This window comes from Camelus bactrianus, chromosome 4 (genome assembly GCF_048773025.1).
Source record: "Camelus bactrianus isolate YW-2024 breed Bactrian camel chromosome 4, ASM4877302v1, whole genome shotgun sequence".
Lineage (NCBI taxonomy): Eukaryota > Metazoa > Chordata > Mammalia > Artiodactyla > Camelidae > Camelus > Camelus bactrianus.
In genome coordinates, this window is record NC_133542.1 from 56,363,900 (window position 1) to 56,384,994 (window position 21,095).

General features: G+C 48.5%; 1 protein-coding gene across 6 annotated transcripts in view; it reads right to left on the reverse strand.

Annotated features, from left to right (window-relative positions):
* The window catches only part of EPB41L4B (erythrocyte membrane protein band 4.1 like 4B), a 124,913-nt gene that overhangs the window by 56,689 nt on the left and 47,129 nt on the right, over positions 1–21,095 (reverse strand). For all 6 annotated transcript variants that reach the window (XR_012506496.1, XM_074361958.1, XM_074361960.1 and 3 more), the window contains 11 exons: positions 20,753–20,797; positions 18,874–18,926; positions 14,064–14,184; positions 12,914–13,001; positions 12,682–12,770; positions 12,312–12,381; positions 12,045–12,214; positions 9,735–9,844; positions 7,706–7,736; positions 4,510–4,543; positions 683–747 (listed from right to left, as the gene is read on the reverse strand). Coding sequence is in view for 5 of the 6 variants with exons in the window: in XM_074361958.1 (XP_074218059.1) it covers positions 683–747; positions 4,510–4,543; positions 7,706–7,736; positions 9,735–9,844; positions 12,045–12,214; positions 12,312–12,381; positions 12,682–12,770; positions 12,914–13,001; positions 14,064–14,184; positions 18,874–18,926; positions 20,753–20,797 (876 nt within the window). In the remaining variant the exon portion in view is untranslated. The remainder of the gene's footprint in view (positions 1–682; positions 748–4,509; positions 4,544–7,705; positions 7,737–9,734; positions 9,845–12,044; positions 12,215–12,311; positions 12,382–12,681; positions 12,771–12,913; positions 13,002–14,063; positions 14,185–18,873; positions 18,927–20,752; positions 20,798–21,095) is intronic.

The window sequence follows — 21,095 nt, forward strand, 5'->3', positions numbered from 1 at the left end:
TGCCAGTTTACTTAGAAGGACTGCAGTAAGTTAGGGCAGAGGTGGTTAAGCACAGCCTTCAGCCTAAGTCCCACTCACGGCCTGTTTTTTGTAAATGAGTTTCACGGGAACACAACCACACCCATGATTTCTGTATTGTCTGTGGCTGCTACAGTGGCAGAGGTGAGCAGCTGTGACAGACACCACAAAGCTGAAAATACTATCTGGCCCTTTACAGAAAAAAAGTTTACTGACCCCCTGGGTTTAGAAAAAGCTCCGTCGACATAGAAAGCAACCTCCCACCCCATCTCTGAAAAAAAAAAAAAAAAAAAAAGTCTTTTCTAAAAAACCCACAACAAAAATTCCCAAGCTTTGGTCACATTTTTAGTAAATGAATTCTCAGGATAGGAAAATGTTACTTAGAAATTTTAAGTAACATTTCAAACATAAAAACCAAACCCAAAATATCTGAGGTCAGTCAGAATGACCAAAAAACCAAACATCCTCATCACCCAGTTCATTTTCATTCCATAAAGCATAACTTCAGTAAGTTATAGCTGGCTTCTCTGGCTTTGCAAATTATTAATCTCTGCCAGGACAAGGCAATTCATTAAACAGTTGTTTCTGACGCCGAATTTCAATTCAGAACTAAGCAGAAAAGGAGAGCTTGAGAAAGGACAGCTCCACGAGCCCAAGCACTTACCTTATGTTTGGAGAGTGAGGATGCCACCGGGGCTGGCCAGGGTGGAGATTGGGATGATACTGAGGCTAGAAATAAAATACCAAACTCGATTATTCGATGACCTTTGGATTTCAATTGTCTTCACCGGCTGTGGACGGAGAGGCTGTCACTGAACACCAACCTGGGGAAGCCAACACTTCCCAGGATATCACATTGCCCCCGTGACAAAGGCTGGGGGGCTGCCCTCGGAAGAAGGGGGAAAGCATGTGCCTTGAAAGGGTCCCCAGAGCGCCCGGCCAGACCAGTATTCACCTCTCCCAAGGGAACCGACGGAAGGTGCCAGAGAGATGGGGAGAAGGGAGGTTAATTTATTCTTCAGAAACAATTTTTGTCATCGCTGAAAATGATGACATCTGTGCGTAAATAGTTATATCGGCAAACAGACGAGAACTGAACAGGGGAATGTCAAGGCTGCAGGATGGTGGGAGAGATCTTTCCTTCTCCAATGTTTAAGCCATAAAATCATTTTCTAAAATGTGATCCAAAGCAAAACACGTCCCCCCCAAAACAAACAAATAAAACCTCAAACCACCCAGAGCACTACTATCCTGATAAAACATAAGGAAGGATGTAATTCGTCAATTTTAAGGTGAGAAAATGGATCTGGACCGGTAACACAAAACGACCAAGGGTGAAACCAAGTAGGACGTGGGCGGGGAGCAGGCTGCCGATCCACTTCTGGCCTGCAGAGGGCAGCAGCCCTAAAACTGCCAGAAGCCCTGGGCCTTCTCAAGGCTGAACTTTCTCTAAGGGGCAAATTAGGCTCTCCTGGCATTTAAGTTACTACAGTCTTGCCACCATTATTCTTTAAATTATTTCTTCTCCCTCCCTCTGTTTTGATTAATAAGCAGAAGCTCATTCTCTATTATGAAAAATTCTCAGCAACTCTGTCCGGTTTCCGTGGACCTGAGCTTCCCTCCTTGCCTTTTCTGCACTCCAGTGGCCCCTCTCCTTCAAGGACGCCCGCCAGCAAGTCCGCGGCCCCCAGAGGACACCCTGCAGGAAAGGGGCACCTGCAGCAAACATCTCTGGACTCTCCCAGAAATAGGCTCTTCGCATTTCTCTCTCAGGGGATACAGAAACCCAGAGAGTTGACAGATGACTCGCCCAAAGCTGAACTGTTTTAGGTGTTTTGGTCACACGGCCACGCCCCAAATGAGGGTCCACCAACTGGGTCTTCAACAAAAGAGAATAACCTAGCATAGAAATGGGCCTTCTATTCTACAGTCCTTGTCATCAAACACAACCAGATCAGATGCACTGGAGAGAGGTGAGCACCTTATTCATAAAGACCTGCACATTCCAGAACTTTCCTTGGTCTCCTTTGGTAATTTATTCACTTTCTCAAGCTGTCAAGGAGTATTTTTCAATGTTAACCCCCAGGGTTCTTAACCAGGGTAGTCACGCCCCCCGGGGACAACTGGAAATAGGTATGTACAATTCTGCTTGTCACAACGCCTGAAGGGTTACTTGTAACTCTGGGGCAGAGAAGAGGGAAGCTAAACCTCCTGTAACTGTAGGGACAGCCCCAAATTATGAAGAAGTGTCCCCTCCCAAAGGCCAGTAGCGCTCTCACAGAAAACACAGCCACCCATCCTCTGCAGCTGGCCAAGCTTGCTGAGCTCAGAGTGACATCAGTGCTACAATACTGTCTTCCCTGAAACCTTTCTAAGCACTCAGATGCTTATCAGGCCAATTCTCAGGATGTTCCCTTCCCAGTCAATTTACTCCCAAACCTTGACAGAGCAACACGGCTCCTCTAAGACTGGCAAAGAGCAGAGGACCAGGGGTTGCCAAGGATGTTAAGAGAAGGACAACACCCAGGTGACAGCTTTCGCGGATTTGACTTCAATGAACAGAGGCATCAGGGTTCACCCTGAGCAGAGGCTGCAGAGCACGAGAGCGCACCTGCCGGGCTGGAAGGGTGACGTCAGGGGAAGGGGCAGCACTGAGCTGGGAATGTTTTTTGTTTTTATTTTTTTCTCCCCTTTAAGCACTAATCACCCATCAACAACATTCCAGCCACTTACACTTAAAATTCCTCAAAGACAAAAAAAAAAGAAGAAAAAGAAAAAACATCTGTGACTAACACAACTCAAGAACCCAAAGAAGGCGAGGAGACTGGGAAACCAAGCCTTTCCCTTACCAGGTGCAAAGCATCTTTTACACATTATGCCCTACAACTCGGAAGTCACGTCCAGGTTCTGCACACTGGGAGTAAGAGTTCACATACGGAAGACGGTATCACAAAATCCTCCTGAAACATAATTTGGAGTCCTCATAAAGAGAACATACATTGGGGTCCCTCCCCATCTAAGGAATTCATATCTCCAGTATCAGAAGATCCAGGAAGAGACATAAGAATAAGGCTCCAAAGTGAACTCGTCATGGAGTAGTGTCATTACTTGCGACATTCAGAACCGGACTGATGACAGGGCACAGAAACCTGGGAGAGGAGTGTCCCCTGGACAGTCACACCTGCCCAGCACAAAAAAGCTGGCCCCAAGTTAGGGGGTCCTCAGACACAAATTCCACCTCTAAGAACATGACAACCCAGGAAGCCAAGGACACATCATCAATCCAGGGCCCCCGCCAGGCTGCTCATCAGAACCACCTTAGAGGCACTGAAGCCCTCCGATACCCAGATCCCATCCACCCGTGAGTTTCTGATTCAGTCAGTCCAGGCTGAGGTCCAAGTACTGGCTATTTTCTTAAAACCTGCCTGATGGTTTTACTGTGCAGCTGGTTTGAGAACCACTGGTGCCAGTGATTTCCAATCAAGAGGGTCAGAGAAGGCTCTGTGGAGGGGACGGCATCCAGGCACACAAGCACGGGCAAAGGAGCAGTGGGAAAACATCACGAGGACACAGTGATGTGATTCTCTAAGAAATGAACATATGATGTGCGATGAGGCGTGGGGACAATAAGCATAGGAAGGTTAAGTCAGAGCCAGGGAGTAGAAGGCTGTGGAAGGCCAGCGAGAGCTACCCACGGGCTGCGTGTGTGTGTGTGCATGTATGAGTGTGTGCGTGTGTGTCTGTGTCTGTTTCTGTCGGGGGGCGAGGCAGGGGGCTGACCGGCCATCCTGTGAAAGGCAGGACACCAGCCACGGAAACCTCTCTGTTCCTTCCGCGGGCAACAGGCCCAGCACGATGCTTGACAAAGTAGGTTCTAGAAACCACTGCTCCACTAAAGTTGATGGATACACCACCAAAAGAAAGTGGGGGGGAGGCTAGCTTTTTTTTTTTTTGTGGTAGGGAGGTTGTCCAATAGTCAAATGATTTGGGGAAATGCTGGATTTAAACAAACAAACAAAAAATGTCTTCCTTGAAGGATTTCTCGGTATTTGACACGCCAGTGGGCACCATAAGATCCAAGAAGGGAATGAAGCATTTCCCAAACACATGACCAAGACAACCTTTCCTGGAGGCACATCTCCAGAGACTCATGTTCCCTGGGCCTTGAACACACCTGGCCAAAAAAAAAACCAAAAAACAAAACCAAAAACGGCCTCACTTGAGTGCTCCCGAGAGGCTGTATCTGACCACCAGCAACTTAGAATATATGTCCCCGCTGTCTGCCAGGGGACAAGGTTAAGAAAACCAGGCAGTGCCGATGACTAGGAGGAAGCAGGGGTCAGGGGAGAAGGCTCTCATGGTTTTCTCAAAAAAACCATGTACTGTTGTTATTTCTTCAAACTCTGATTATAAGCATAATGACGGCTCAGGGTGGAAAATGTAGACACTTTTAGAAGCATGACATGAAAACCTTTCAAAGCAATAGCTCACCTGGTAATTATGGACTTCAGGATTTGTTTTAGAGCTAAAAAGAGAAAAGAAAGATTTTAATGTAACAGGTGGTAAAGTGGTGTTATTACTGATTTATTTAACAGTCGTAAACTAATCCTAGGAGCTAGCTACTCTGTTAGCAACTTTTATGAATACCCTTCTTGGTTACTGGCAGCTTAAATGAACATATAAGAAACAGCAGCTCTCATTCGTCACATTAGAGCTCACAAACAGAAACACGCAGGTAATATTTCAGAATCCTATTTGTGATGTGAGGTTTTGGTGGTGAAAAAGAGGTCATTTCAGTTGGGTAAACCAAGTAACTTTTGTCCCCATTCCAGGTCTGCTCTGGCATCGCTGGGTGGCCCACAATACCAGGCAGCTCCAGGGATGCCCAGAGCTCTCTCCAGCTAAAGGGAGAGCCACCAGCCCCTTCCAAGCACCCGCCACTATGGGTCCCACTGCTCTCAACAACACTGCCATCATCTGGCCACCACCCTGGAATGCTCACTCCATATGAGGTTCTGTTCTGGGAGCTTCACATGCATTATTATTTCATCCATGCAACAAGGCTATGAGGTCAATAAACATCACCACCTCATTACATAGATAAAGGAATGACTGCCTAACAGAGAATTTAGGACACTTGCTGGCTAGTCCACGGCAGCAACGAGGCCGGACCCAACACCTGCACAACCCCAAGGCCTGTATTCTTACTGCTAAGCCAAGCTGGCTCTCTGAGGGCCTGAGGATGGAACCTGACATATAACTGCTTTTGTGAAAAGTACGAATGGAGAAGGTTGGTGCAAAACACAATGTACAAGCTTGGCATCTGCCAGAAAAACCACAAACCAACCTGGCACGATCATTGGGCTATGCTGCTGGGGCGGCGTGTTCAAAATCAAGGTTTACCACTTCCCCAACAATGAGAGGTTAACATGCCATGGTTTTCAATCCTGCTTGGGGCCTAAGGAGCTCTGTGTTCCAGTTTTCAGAGAGGGCCAGCTCTGGGCCACATTCACCCCCGGCCGCAGAATTTCAGCAGGAGGGCTAAGTTTTCAGCAAGGTGCTTTTCTGGCATCATCTCTTCAGCCCAGAACACAGTTTCATCCCTGGCTCCCACAGCAATCCTACCCACCCCAGGATCCCACAGGCTGTGAAGAGCAATTGAACAGCTGCGAACAGTGATTATTAGCTCATTTGTTCCTAAAGGGTATATATACTGGGGTTGGGTGGTGTTTTTTTTTTTTTTTTGGTGGAGTTTGTTTTTTTTGTTGTTGTTTCTTTTAGTTTGTTTTGGTTCCCAATATATATAATCTCCACTAGGTGCTAAGAGGAAAATGTAATTTTATTAGGGAAAAACAATTGCTTCCTTAGAGAGCAAAGGAAAGAAATACTGTAACTCACAAGCCCCTGAGAATTAAAAGCAAGACATGCTGACAGGGCAGAGAGAGCTGAAGATACTTTTAGCATACCACCCGCCACAGGGATCCTGGAAACAGGGACCCTTGTGGGCCTAAACTTAACCCATGGAGGAACCTTGCAACCTCCTCCCATCCTCGGGGGGCCAGGTGTGATGCACAGCAGTTCAACAGGACCCTTGGGACCTTTATGAGATGCTGAGAACTGAACCCAGACCCCCAGCCGAATGGCACAGCAGGTAGTGTGTGGAACCAGACACATGAGTTTCCCGCTGTGTGATGCAAGGGGCCCGCTATGTTCTCCAGGACCTTGGGGGTCTTTGGAGGAGTCCTGGGACTACCTGGGGGGGTGGGGGCATTGAGCAGGTGCCAGCCCCACCCTCCCCTCCCTGCTCCACGTCATCCAGCAGCCCCACTTCTGTTCTCTGTGTTGGGCTTCCATGTCCGGTTTCTTTGGGGAGAGGGGTGGAATCAGAGGCTAAAAAAGTTTGAAAAGAACACTGATCTAGCCCACCCACTTTGTTCTCAGATGAGAAAAAGGAGGCCCCAGAGCTGGGTTGGCGCCACGGTGGGGCTGGGCAGGAGGCCTCCCGATTCCGGGGTCAGTGCTCCCATCACTGACCCACTCCTCCACGTGCCGTGCTCCGCCCGCCCTCCAGGGCCTTGGCCCACAGAGCTGTGCTGATCACAGAGACCACTCTCCCTGGCAGCCTGAGACCCGGGCCTGCGATGACCAGAGGCTAACTAAACGGGGCTACCAGTGGCTGAAGCCTGGACACAAGGGCCGAAACAAATGTAGTCTGTGATTCTCCAGCATGACAGCTGTGCACAAAGTCACAATTCACACAAGGAAACAATTGTTTCAGAGAGAGGAGGACAGGTGCACGCCAGGCGGGACGGCATTCTCAACTGGGCCGCACACTGGGCTCGCCTGGGAGCTTTAAACCCACAGACGCCTGGGTCCCACCCCAGAGACTGACTGCATCACCCTGGGGTGTGGCCTGGCTGAGGGCCTCCGCCCCCTGCCTCACAGCTCAGCAGGTGAGTTCAAAGTACAGGAAAGATCTAAGCCACCTGTGCTGGGGAAGGGGGTGGCAAACCGAGGCCCATGGGCCAAACCTTGCCCACCCGTGTGTGAGTAAAGTTTAATTGGAACACAGGTGTGTCCATGTGTTTACATACTGTCCATGCTGCTCTGGTGCTCCGGACACAGGGCAGAGCAGTCCTGAAAGGGACAGCAGGGCGGGTGACGTCTAAAGTATTTACTGCCTGGCATTTTGCAGGAAATGTTTGCCAACACCTGTGCTAGAGTTCTAGTCTTGCAATGAGTTCTGTTCCTGCAGCAATTTGACTAGATGTTTGAGAAAGGCCTTCTACATTGTATGACATAAATCCCGCACGTCACTGAGCAAATCCAGCTTTTGTTTCCTGGGAGCTTTTGCTCAAGAGCACGGCCTTTCTTTACCATCACTGCAATGCCACTGTCCCCTGCCATACACATTCCTATGACCTTCATCACCCACTGCTCCAATAAACAAAGCGCAAAGCCACTCAAACAAAGAAGTTCTGTTTTCCAAAAAAAACAAACCGTCTTGGAACATTCTATTGTGTACTTATTAAAAGCCAGGCGGACGGCATAGCCAGGCAGCAGAGAAGGTGGGGGAGGGACAGACCGTCAGGTCTTCACTCTGTGATTGCACTGTATTCAGGAAAAACTCAACATTGCAAATAAATACAATTAATTCGAGCCATCCCCAGAGTCTGGGGGCACTTACCAGAACTGAGCTGCTATCACTGGGTTGCTTGCTTTAAAGGAAAAACAGAAAAGTGTGACTCCTTAGAGAGCTTTACCACTTTCTACCATTTCTACCACTTTTTACCAATGACCAGGGAAGAGATCTCTGGGATCTCAGAGCAGCCCTGACCCCAGTGGGCAGAAATCTTCACCTTGCTACTTCTCCTTTCCAGAGGAAGAGCCTCTCCTCTGTGCCCCTCACCCGCCTCCAATTCACTCAGAAAAGGCTCACGGAGCCTGATCCCAGGGCCAGGAGCTGGAGGATGCAGAGACAGGACAGTCCTTGCTCTCAAGGAGCTCACAGTCTTCACACAGAGACAGAGGGGCGCGTAACATCGAAAACAGCATAAGGTGATGATAAAGGCTGAAATACAAGCGTGAATCTGTGCTGGGGAGTGCGGGGCACAGGCTTCTGACTGGAGCCGGGGGATGAGTCTGCGGGAGGGACCATGGACAGAGGTGGAACTTATTTATCTAGATTCCATTTTGTTTTTTAAAAACTGGAGCATGGAAAATCATGAATAGTTTCACAAAGATGCCAGAACTCTGGTTGTAGAAAATGTCAGTAAAATAAAGGAGGAGAAGAGGATGGAGACCAAGAAGGAGGCTGGAGAAGTGGAGTCTGGAAGAGAACTGAGGCTACCTTGGGGGTCAAGCCCCGTTGCCCATGCAGCCGCCGCACCGAGGAACCTTGCCCTTTGCACTCACACAACCTCCAGGGCCTGGGTGCTCACTGCTGTCTTGAAAGAGCGCTGTCTTTGGACAGCCCCATCAGAAAGTTCTTCCTTATACTGGGGTGTTTCTAGGAAGCTTTGACCCAACGGCTACATGCACAAGCATAATGCTCTGCAGGGAGGTGAACACAGCCCTTGGGACACAGAGAGTTCGCATCCCCTCCTCCCACCGCCCCATCACTCGCTGCTCCCAGTTCCTGCAATCAATCACCCTTCACTGACCTGTCACCCTCCCTGGGCACACACCCCACCATCTCGACCTCTGGTCTCTCTTGAAGGGGAGGCCACATTCTCCAGGCTCTGGGTATTTCTGCCCCCATGCAAGCAGCCAAGAATGGCTTTAGAGAGTTTCTGGCTACCACGCTATTGCATCGTTGGTTTAAAAAGGAAGGAAACAGTGGGGAACACAAGATTAGAGATTCCAGAATAGGAAAGCATAGGTGCCAGGCCCCACAGAGGCCCATCGCATCCTTAGTTATTCAAGAAAAACATACGGAATGGCCACTAGGAGTAGTGATGCCCAGGAGGGGTGGGGGTGGGGGTGGGGGGCGAGAGTACACAGGCCCTGTTACAAAAGAGCAAGCACCTCAGAGCTGAACAAGAAGTCCCGAGTGGAGAAGCAATCAAATGTGGGCACAGGGAGCTAGGAGATGGGATCTGGGGGCCGGTGTAAACAGAAATGAGCCCGACTTGCTCACCTACTGACTGAAGCTGTACTGGGTACCAGGCCTCATACAGGTGCAAAGTCACAGACAAAGCTCAGGGAGTTCTGGAAAGGGGGGCAGAGGCAAGCATCCTGGGGTCCAGCTAAATTCATGGGCAGAGTGTGTCTGGACTGGCCATGGGACCCGAGCCCAGAACTTGACAGTTCTGGTTCTGCTCTTACGTGGTCCGATTCTAGTTAGCACGAGACTGATGTCCCCACTTAAAATTGGAAGATGGCAGAGAGAAGGGACTGTCCTTCCACAGGCAGGAAACATGTTTACCTATAGACATCCCTGAGGCCCCAGGTCCAACAGAAGTGAGGAGGCGCAAGAAAAGAAATACGGAAAAGGGGGAGAAGGAAATGAACATACCCGGAGGGAAAGACTAAAGACAGTGGATGGTGAGGGTGGCCCAACTCCACCGAGACAATCCCGCTGGAGTTTTGCTGAAAGCTTCAGAATGACAGAGGACGGTAAAAAGTTCCTTCAAAAACTGCTGCACCACGCTCCCTGGGGCTTAACCAACTAAACCATAATGTGAAATTCCAACACGGAATGAAAAGCACACCACCTTTGAATGTCGAATGTCTCCGGGATGGGTAGCGTTTACTAGGCTTCCTCTCAAAGGTGCTGGTTCTTCGTAACCTGGTGCCATGTGTAGCTTGATATTCCGTGCGCCCACTGGAAAGCAAATATATCACTGCATGCTTCCAATATCAGAGCGCCAGTGCATTAGACGTACTCAGAAGTGAACTGTTATTTCCAAGCGCTCCAATGTAAATTTCAGCTTATCTAGAACTCTGTTTGGTAAAGACACACACTAAATTTAAAGTTAGCCTTCCATTTGGAAATAAACACACTGTTGCCAAGTCTAGGCTGTATTATATTTCCACCGAAGGACAAAACCTGCAATTTAAGTACCGGCCTTTTGACTGCACAAACCAAGCAGGTTGAATACCTGCAACATCTGACTAAGAGAATACCAATGCCCACATAAAATAACCTTTCATAAAACATTAGGTAGACATTTAACTCTTTTAAAAGGCGGTTATCAATGACCACTTAACTAAACCTTGGCTTTCCTTGCCATGCTAAGGAAAACATGGCTGCTTTCACTAAGGCTTTCAATCAGCCTGACACCTAGCTGCAGTCCAGGAGGTCACGCTGTCTTCGTGTGATCTATCACTGCCTCGTTCCAGCACCCTTGGTTTATGATCTAGCACATGGAAGGAGCCACATGCCACCTGCTTTAAGTGCCCCCAGGGGCAGCCTCTTCTCCAAACTCCCCTCCCTTCTTACTCTTGTCCTCAAAGAGCAGAAGGGAGCCAGGGCTGGGCCAAACCCCACAGGAGTTTCTTCCTAAGATGGAAAAGCCTGCCTGGGCAACCACCTCCACAGTCCTCCTGCCTCCCTGGGAGACAGGGCAGACCTCAGCACACGTGCGATGTCTCTGCAAGCCTTTGCAGTTAGGACACTTTCCATCATCTGCAGGACCTGTAAGTCGATTCTCTCTCAGAAAGGACTTGGTCCCCCCACTCCCTTTTGTGGCGTTTAAAAATACATTCCGACAAAAGAATCCTTGAAACACAAGTGCACAGCCACTTCCTTGCACTGGAGAAAAATTTGAAAGGAGCAAATCGTTTGGCATTTTAAATAGAGTTCAAGGACATGCCATGTGTGGGCAGAGGTTATGAAACCATGTGAAGTTTTAGATCTTGTAACAGCAATTCTCAGATCTGTAAACACGCCTCAGAAATCCATCCTGGGAGAGCACTTAAAATACACATTCCCAGGCCTTATTCATACACGCACACGTGCGCACGCAGAGATTCTGATTTACAAAGGTCTTAGGTCAAGTCCTAAATACTCACTTTAAACAAACACCCTGGTAGTTCTCACGCACTTTGAGAGACATGGTCTGAGAATCATAAGTAAAAAGATCAGAATAAATTCTTTCTTTAGGATCTTTTCAGATTTAAATATTTCTGTGAACCTGGGTCACTCACACACATGTTGACATCCACTCTCATTCTTAATTATCACCAAATTTCTTTTTATTATCATCATCATCATCATCATCATTATTATTATTATTTTTGGGGGGGTGGGTAACTAGGTTTACTTACTTACTCATTTATTCATTGATGAAGGTACTGGGGATTGAACCCAGGACCTTGTGCATGCTAGGCATGCCTTCTACCACTGACCTGTACCCTCTCCCCACCAAATTTCTTGATGTTGGCATGTGAAAGGCAATAGGGTAGCATTTAAGAAATAAGATATAAGACCCAGACTGCCTGGGGTTGAATCGGCCCTATCACTGACTGGCTGTGACTCTGGGCAGATTATGTAACCGCCCCCCAGTCCTAGTTCCCTTATTCGTAAAACGGGGATAATCTAAGGACCTACCTTAGTAAGGCTGCTGGGAGAACTACGAGTTGGTACATCAGAAACTCTAGTTAGTGTAGTGTGGCCGACAGAACTTTCCAAAACGATGCCTGTGTTCTACATTGGCACTACCCAGTATGGTAGCCACCCGTCTCATTTGTCCCAAGCACCTGAAGCACGGTTAGTGAGACCCGAGAATCACATTTTTAAATGTATTTCACATTAATTAATCTAAATAGCCACCTGTGGCTAGTGTCTACTGTATGAACAGCATAAACGTCAGCTCTTAATAATTTTGTTATTAGCCTCATTTTATCAATGAGGATACAGAGGCCAAAGAGCTTCAGCGATTCCATGAAAGGTCAGATGTTAAGACAGAAGACGGGATGCCCACCTCCAGCCTCTGGACGCAGACCCACTGCTCCATTCACCAAAAGCATCACGGCTACTCCCCTTCCAGACACGTGACCGGGGGGTGTAGAGCAGCGCCCACCTGAACCTGAAGCGAGACCCCAGCCTGATGAAGTCTGATCTGCTGGACTTGCTGTTGCCCGGCGCCCGCAGGCGGAAGAAGGCGTGGTGCTCCACGGCGCACTTCCACAGGTGCTTGCAGGTCCTGGCGCTGTCCAGCCGGAACACGAACGTGTGCTCCTGCTCCCGGCCCTGGGAGGCGAAGCACGGGGCTCCCGGTTACTCGGGGGCTGGCAACACCGATGCCGGACTGTCCGCAGCAAGGAGGAAAAGCGGGGGCAAGGCTTACCTGGTCATCATCCTCCACCACCACCAGCGTCAATTTGCTCTTTTTAAAATCCATTTTGGTGATTTTCGGCCTGGTCAGAGAGACAGCACTTTAAAAGTACAGCCTGCAGGAACGCCATCTACACACCACACAGCAGTCTCCTTTCTACTGGTTAAGCTTAGATTTGCTAAAGAAATCATTCATCTCATTCATCTAAGTGTGATTATCCAGAAGTACCACTGCCCTTGTCACACACCCACAAACGCCAGAGCATGTGCGTTTTTGAAAACGAATCTGGGGGTTGCCAATATCCCTCGATAATCACCCATCACATATAATTCCACCACAAAATAGGAAAAGACATTTTCAATATAGGACAAAACTAAATTACCAAAAGAATAAGCCTATTTTGTTAGCTCCTTCAAAGATTAATATGCCTGTCGGGGTCAGTCCAAGAGAATATTCACAGCCATCTCTTCCCTACAAATAAATGAAGGCACAGTCGGTAGAGGGTTCTAACAGGTCGTCACAGAGCAGAATGCAAAACAGTTTTCTCACCGCGTTACTTGGTTTGCACGCGGTTCACAGGGAAACCCAATTACTTAAACACACACAGTGCTTACCCTGACAACGTGCATGTCTACCCCATACATTTCCAGCCACTTCGCTTTATTCAGATAGGAGAGTTCCGCCTGGGCAGGGCTCTTTCCCCTTAGAGAAACCAACGGAGACATATGTGAACTGCAGTGCGTATACCCACAGGAGTCTGAAGGGCGCGGCCACGCTAAGGGATGCTCTGTGGCAGGTAAAGGAAGGGGGGACACCGATTCACATCAACACAACACGACCTCTGAGAACAGACTGCTCACTGAACAGAAAGAGGGCAGAGCAGTGCTTACGATATGAGCACTCAGGGAAACGACTGGGTGTGTGCATATGTGCGTGTCCATGCAAAGTAAAAAGGCTGGGAGGATGGGGGCTAGGGAGTATGGGGGGTGTGGCAGGATGACTCTATGGCCACATATTTTTACATTTCAGTGGGTATGCACAGTGATAATGCACTAATGTCACCTTCCATTTTCAAAAGAGTCAGAATGACCGTGGGACAACGGGAAACCCTGCAAAGTCTCTGAGTTCAAGGGTGACTGGATACAGGCAGTGTTTTGGGAAGATGGGCTGGGTGGGAGGAGAGGTGGCACGGGTAGTCCAGGCAGGCATAAAACTGCTAGTCTAGGGTGTCGACACAGGGGGGCCAAAGAGGAAAAACCAAGCGATAAACGATAGGGCTGGATTTGGCAGTGGTGACCACGTGTCCTGAGATACAACACTGTACAACACGCGGTCTCAGATACAAGTGTCCCCACAAGAGACCACAGGGCACATTTCTAAAGGGTTTGCTCCAGCAGTCTGGACCATGGACAGAGGCCCAGATGTGCAGGCTGGATCAAGGCAGCACCCTCAACCCCCGCTGCCTTCCTTAGGAGGGAGGATGGCAGTGGTGTCCCTGGCAGCTATGAGCAAATCAGGACCAGCCCCTGTAATTCAGAGAGAGAAACAGGAATATGGCTTGGTTTTCACTGTATATCTCTGCAGAGAGAGGTGTTGCATGGGCCTTTGGAAAACTGGAGCACAGGGGAGAGAGACGTGAAGAGCCAGAGCTGCACATTCATGGTCACTGACAGAGCCGCTCAACCAGCAGATACAAGAGGCTGGCAAACGTGTATTTATCACAAAACAAGTAGATCGGAATGTCAGATGGTCGCGTCAAGGTACCTGCACTCTTTCCACCTCTGGAAGATATCAAATTCCATCGCTTCCGTCTGATTTGGAATGAACCGAAACTCAGACACGAGCTCTGGTGTGTGTTCTGGAAGCTCGCACTCCCCAAGCTCGGCTGCAGGTTTCATAAAAGGGAGGAAAACGGGAGACAGTGAATGCTTTCGGTTACTGCGGCCTGCGAACAGCACACGTGCCCCCTTGTGTACAACTAGCTCTCTCCCTGCAGGAGGACTGAACTCCCACCCAGTCCCCAAGTGGACACTCACAGTCCCCGTGAATCACTCGAACGCCCTCCCCACTGAGCCCTACACCATCATCTCAGTTATTACTGTCTCTCTCCCATCTCTTTCTCCTGCCCCGGGAGGCCCCGATTACATTTCCCCACAAAGTTGTAAAGCTTCAATCTGCAATAAAAGGCCGTTGCAGCGACGGAGGACCTGCCCAGAAACATCCATGGAACAAGGCTCTCATAAAGGGTGGGTCGGAGCAGCAGCCCGGAGCCTGCAGTGCTGGAGAGGCTCAATCAAGAATTCGGTACAGGCAGAATCCAGGGGAAAAAAAAAATCTGTCAGGAGGGAGAGGGGAGGTGTGAGGAGCGAGAGAGGAGAGGGAGCGGGCTGTGGAGCAACTGCGGCAACTCAGGCAGAAACTGGGGGGGAGCCGGGGCTGCAGAAAGGAGGACCACCACGGGGCGATCCTGGCAGAAAGCCCGAAGCCGCCGCACGGTCCTCATTCTTGCCAAGTGCCCCAGGGAACACAGGGCCCAAGGACACAGGAGACCCCACTCCTCCAGGACATGAATGAGAGAGGCCACTCTCCCCGCTCCCCTGACCCTTGCAGCTCAGGAGGCAGACCCTAGAAGGAAAAGGAATCCTCCAGAGGTTCCCCTAAGACCTTGTTTGCTGTTCCCTCTAATTACCTCTAATACCCTGCTGTACAAAGTAAGGTCCACAGACCAGCAGCGAGGGCATCACAGAGGAGCTGGCTCACAATGCAGAGTCTCAGGCCCCACCGGGACCTCCTGGAGCAAAACACGCCTTTCCACCAGATGCCCAGGAGGGTGGTGCCCACGTTACCTTGAAAGGCACTGATCTACGACAGTGGTTTCCCATCAGAGAGGGCTTGGTAAAACGTCGCTGGCCCCCATCCCCAGAGATTCTGAATTCAGAGGTGTGGAATAGGCTTGAAAACCTGCATTTCTAACAAGTTCCCAGGTGATGCTGACATCGCTGACTCGGGGAACATACTTTGAGAACCACAGATTAACACAATAGCCCAACTGACCAGCCAGAATATACCAAACACCAAACACCCTCAGTGACAGCAACTCACTACATACCATGCAGCCCTTTCTGCTGGCTTCCGAGTCACAATCCCAGAGCCCACCTTTCAGGAGAGGGACTCCAGATGGCTTGCAGAAGAGGATAAAATCCCTGAGCGCACAGAGGAAGCGGAAATACCAAACTCGGAGGGGCAGTGGGAGGACTGCAGGGGACAGTGTCTGACACAGGGAGGGGACCTAGTGACCTTCCCCTCACCTGACCGCAGGCCATCATCTGTAACTCTGAGCTGGACGGCACCCCTAAGGCCACCACGTAGTCTGGTGTGTGGCTGCTTGGTACCTTGGGCAAAGTCACAAATGAAGATTCTGTCCTGGAAATATTTGCCCAGAAAAGGTCAGGGCTAGGCTCCCAAGGCTGAGTGCCACTGCTGACCTCTGACCAAGACGTCACCCTAATGCTGGGGACCTGGCAAAGCTAGAGGGGCCGTCTGGGAAGAGGGCTCCTTGATCTGAACCACCCTGCACCCATGCGCCAAAGTGAGCCCTACGTTTACTGTTGTGTCTGGACAAGACTGGACTAGCTCTGTCACTGACACCATCACACGCAGGAGCGGGGAGCCAATAACAAGGTTCCCCCAAGATGGGGCAACGGGGCTGGTGTCCCTCCTCCCCATCACTGGACTAACGCAGCCTGAGTGATGCCTGGCACACCCAACCTGAGGGAGCACGCTGCCTGCCTTCCAAGAACCTGCCAGTAAAAGGACACTTCGCTCCATCTTCAAATCCTGCAGCCAAGGTCCCAGCGGTGGAGGTTGTGGGATGTGGTGGAAACAACTCAGATACAGGAGGGCTTGGCTCCAAACGCTACGATATACTCGCTGTGTGATCTGGGCAAGTCACTTAACTGCCCTGGGTCTCTGACACCTTACCCACAAAATGAAAATTTACGAAGATGAAATGAGATCCTGGACACACAACAAATGGTTGTCCCATTCTCCCTCCTCCCTTCTTTTTCTTTGTGCCTGAATTAATCTTCAAATCAACCATAACATCAGTTCTCAAAAGAGCATGGCCTCCAAGCAGCGCCACTGCATCACAACTCTGGAGGAACCATTAATTCAAGGACAACTGCAGCAAAATGTGTTCAAGGCGCTAGCTTGGGAGGACACACAACCTTTCATTTTTCAAACCCACAGAGGTGCTCTAGCCATCTTTACAGTCGGAGGCAAACCGGCTTCTCTGTGGCTGAACGAGAAGCATGTACTGATGGGATGGGGGGGAGGAGGGTGCATGGAGGGATGGTGTAACCAGCACTTCTCCATTTCTGTGTCTAAGTCTTCAGTCTTTTTATCTGTACCTGACATAATTAAATTACACTAATGTTGTTGTTCCAACTCAGATGGGTAATTTCTCCAAGAAGGGCTCACAGAGAGCCGGTATTTTCGTCTGCCTTGGCTCTGGGCAAGGCAAATGGTTCTCCTGGAGCTGGGCTTTGCCAGTGTGGTGATGCCTTCATCACCCCTGGTCGGGGCAGGGGGTTCGCAGGGTAATGATATGTGTGCCTTGTCCTCTAATCACTAGGACAATGTGCCAAAGCCCTGAGGAAGAAACCTCTCTGGTGGACTGATGGCCCCAGGTCTGACATGGATGCTTGCATTCCATTAACTCCACCCTGACATCTACTGCTGGATCACCAAGCATGATGGTACGACCTCCTAGCAACTCAGAAACACCAGGGTGGATGCTACTTGGCAAGTTGGTGAAAACTGTACTTGGCCAAAGAGGACAGTCCAAGTTCCCATAGCCATCGCACATCCTGCTGGCATTTACCACAGGTACCACTGTATCAGGAAAATATGGATGCAAAGCACTTAGCACTGCATTGACACAGACGGTTACAGATGACAATATTGTCACCTCCATCACCAGTGCCTTCAGATCACATGGGCAGACACCCCTTCAACCAAAGTCCTCAGGAGGCCTCTTCAACTTCATTCTGTACCTACCGAGCACCTACTTTATGCCAAGTCCCCATTAGATGGTAAACATCAAAGGTGGCTACGGAATGGAAGTATCAGGGAATGGGAGTAACCCGCAGCCATTAAAGACCATCTTTCTGACTATAAACGTGACAAAACACACATAACTAACTAACATTACCAAGTGGAAAAATAATATAAAAACATTTGTATATGACTCTGATCAGAATCAAAACTCATAGTCAGAAACTGCTCGTCTGTGGGTAGGACGGTGGTGCTCCCCCCTTTCTCCTTGTCTGACTGTTGTCCTGACGTTCTATAATAAGCATGTACTGATTTTATAATTTGAAGACTTAGATCAACTTGTAAAACTTGGTAAATACAAAAGCCAGAAGCCAAATCTTATTATGGCGTTCAAAAAAAATTAGTAATTATGAATGAATACATCATAACTCATTATCCTACAGAAGCCAATGAACACTGGTAAACGAGTCCACAACATATGTCTACCAGACGCACTGATGAAGCTCCTTCCCTGCAATCACACATCAGTATCCTCTTAATTAGTGCTGGAGACTTCAGCAAGTGTTTCTGGTGCATCTTAAACAGCCACCAGTGCATCACATGGATGGAACAGCCAGCACTGACAGTCATGCAGGCAAACCTCTTACCATCCAATTCTCACCCACATGCCGATGACTCCGCTGTCAGTGTGTCCAGACTGACCTGCCTGATGGAGCCGGATCTCCATAGACTCAAGAAGCTACCATAGGCCCCACTGGCACCTCTCAGTCAAGAGACCCTGCACAGATGTCTCCCCGACTGGAGCCCAATTCTACCTATTTGCTGTAAATGTTGGTAACAGCCTATGAGTCATCACTGACTCCTTTCTTGACACCGAAGTCTAATGACCAGGTCCTCCTTGTGCCTTTGATGCTGTTTGGGGGTGGGGGGTTTAACCCCCAGCCTTAGTTTCGTTTGATTACAGTTACACCCCCTCACTGTACCCCCAGCCCGTCTTGGTCTTGCTCTAGTCCCTTCTCCCTATCACAGCCACTGTGGCCTTTCTAAAATGCACATCTGACCAGGCCTGCCTCCCTCTTAAGAACCTTCAAAGGCACCATGGCTGACAGCATGAAGTTCATGCTCTTCAAACAGGGTCAAGGTCACCCGCCTTTCCAGCTCCTTGAACTTCACCCTGTGACACCACTCAACTGCTGGTACCTCTCTGCACTTTTCTACTCTGTGCCTTGGTTCCTCTGTTCATCTCCACCTACCCTTCCTGCAAGGGGCCTTCGGCTTCCAAGCCTCCTGCAAGCCTCTGTTCCTGAAGGAACCACACTGCACTCCGTGTGCACATGCCGAGTCTGTGATCCTGCCATGGGGTCCTCACAGGACCGCAAGCTACTTGGGGATGGAGACCGTATCGTATTCGTTTGTACCCCAAAGCAGAGCACAGTGCCTGGCACACAGTAGATGCTCATTTGTTGAAATGAAAAGCACCAACTTGTAAAATGCTAATTACCACTACGGAATAATATACCTTGTAGGCAGAGAGCAGCCAGTTCCACAGCTGTTTCATATGGGCATTTCAATCTTGAAAAAAAAGAAAGAAAGAAATTAACTCTAAATATGAACTTTAATATTCATAACCATGCAAAATATCACTAAAATCATTTTTCAAAAAGTAGTGGTATTTAGATAATGATACCTGTTCTTGCTGGCTTCTATTTTTGCTATCTACGTTAAAAAATGCAACAAGCTGACTTACACTCCATGTTTCCCAAAGTCAGTTCTCATCACAGGGTAAAATTACCCAATCTAGGTACAGTTTCTCTCAACTCTAGGTAAAGCGGGCAATTTTACTGAATTTGGCAAGAATGGGGACATTTGGGAAACAGAATGAAAAGCCTTCCCTTTGCCTTGTTATTTTTAAAGTTATTTTATCTTGATATAGTACATACATCTTTTCGAGCTGCCTTAAGTCTTTCTTGAAACGAGGTCACAGTGTTGAACAGACAGACACCATACCTAAGACTGCCGGGACAGCTGGACACACTCGAGCAATCTAGTAACGGAGGCATCGCCACAGACGTGTATTACTACCAGTCCAGTGATCTCATTCATACTTAGTGTTGCAAATTTAGTTAGAAAAATAATAATGACATACATTGGTATAGCACTTTACAGTTTTCAGAGCCTTTTCACATGTGTATATTATCCAATTTGGTCCGTGCATGGCATTTGTAAACCTCTAGGGTGGGCATTGCCGGTACTCCCCACTCTCCACCCTGGGGATGAGGAACTGAGCTTTCAGGGGTCCTGTGCACCGACATCCAGCTGGTAGGAGGCAACGCTGGGGTCAGAACACAGTTCTGCTTTGAAATGCAGTAAATCAGACCAAAGTGCACGTGAACTGCGAAGTGCTGTACAAATGCAAGGTGCTGCCATTAATATTTTTCCAGATAGAAGATAATGACTAAAGAGGCTTTTAGTATGAGGAGCATAGTATGGGGGGAGAGAGAGAAATACACACACTCTTAGACACAATCAAAGGTCCGTGTCACATGGCTGAATAAGGCAAATGTATACACTGTACAATCTACTTGTTCTGTAGTGTACATTCCACTAGGACTCTGACAGCACACGCTCCATGGAGAGTTTGCACATCCGGAAATCACATTGTAAATTTCCTCCAGGTTAGATTCAAAATCAAAATGTATTCTTGGCAATAATAGCAGGTGTTGCTTTTTAGATTCAGTAGTCCTGGTTTTTCACGTAATAGAAAATAGTCAATGTGTCTGGTAGAAAATGACACATTGTAAAAGCTATGACTGCTGAAATCTCCTATCTTTAAAATAAATCCTGCCTGTGAGAGCAACCACGTCAGTGCCAATGGTTCTCGTGCTCAACAATGGTGTAGTCAGAGGCCTAGAATTTTAAAACCATTTTTAAGAGAGAAAAAGGAAATGAGATGAGATGTCTAAACCTCTTTCTCCTGGAATCAGCACATAACCTCTTTACATGACTTAAATGCACATGGTGATGAGTGAGACTTTGGGACTACCCAAATACTTGTAAGTGTATACATACTCATAACGTATCTTGCTTGCAAATATGACAAAAGCCAATATGAATGGGGCAGTGATGTGACGAGAAAGAATTATTCCCAAATACACATCACTTCGGATATTTAATGTTCTTGGAAATGCTTCAAGCCATATAGTGATCATTTAGAATAAGATGATGACACTGATACAAGTATTAGACTCACTTTACAATGCCTGGTGTATAGTTTTGAATTTTGAAAAGGGAACAAGGGTAAAAGTTAAAAAAAAAAACAAAACCACACACACAGTGAATTATTTAGAAATATACTACAATCTATCCTGGGTTAAGAGTTAGAACAAAAACATACTTACTTTCCTGAAAGAATGTCATGCCTGAGTTGTAAAACAAACAGGTACCTGACAAACACATACAAAAGTCAACAGAGGGTCACTTCCCCAGCCGCTTCCAATCCCCAACGTCCCATCACAAGCCCCGCCCCCACACGCAGCCCGGAATTCTGCATTGTAAAAAGGGAGTCCAAATCCAATGAGAACTTGGGTGGAAGCATCTCCTCCAGGAAGGCAACCCAGAACCTAGCCAGGAAGGTGAGCGCATGTACGGAATTCGCAAGATACTTGGAGGATGGAACACGGAACACCGCGCGGTCCAGCCACGGCCTCCCCGGCGGCCTGGGTGCCCGGGAAGAGCCGCACG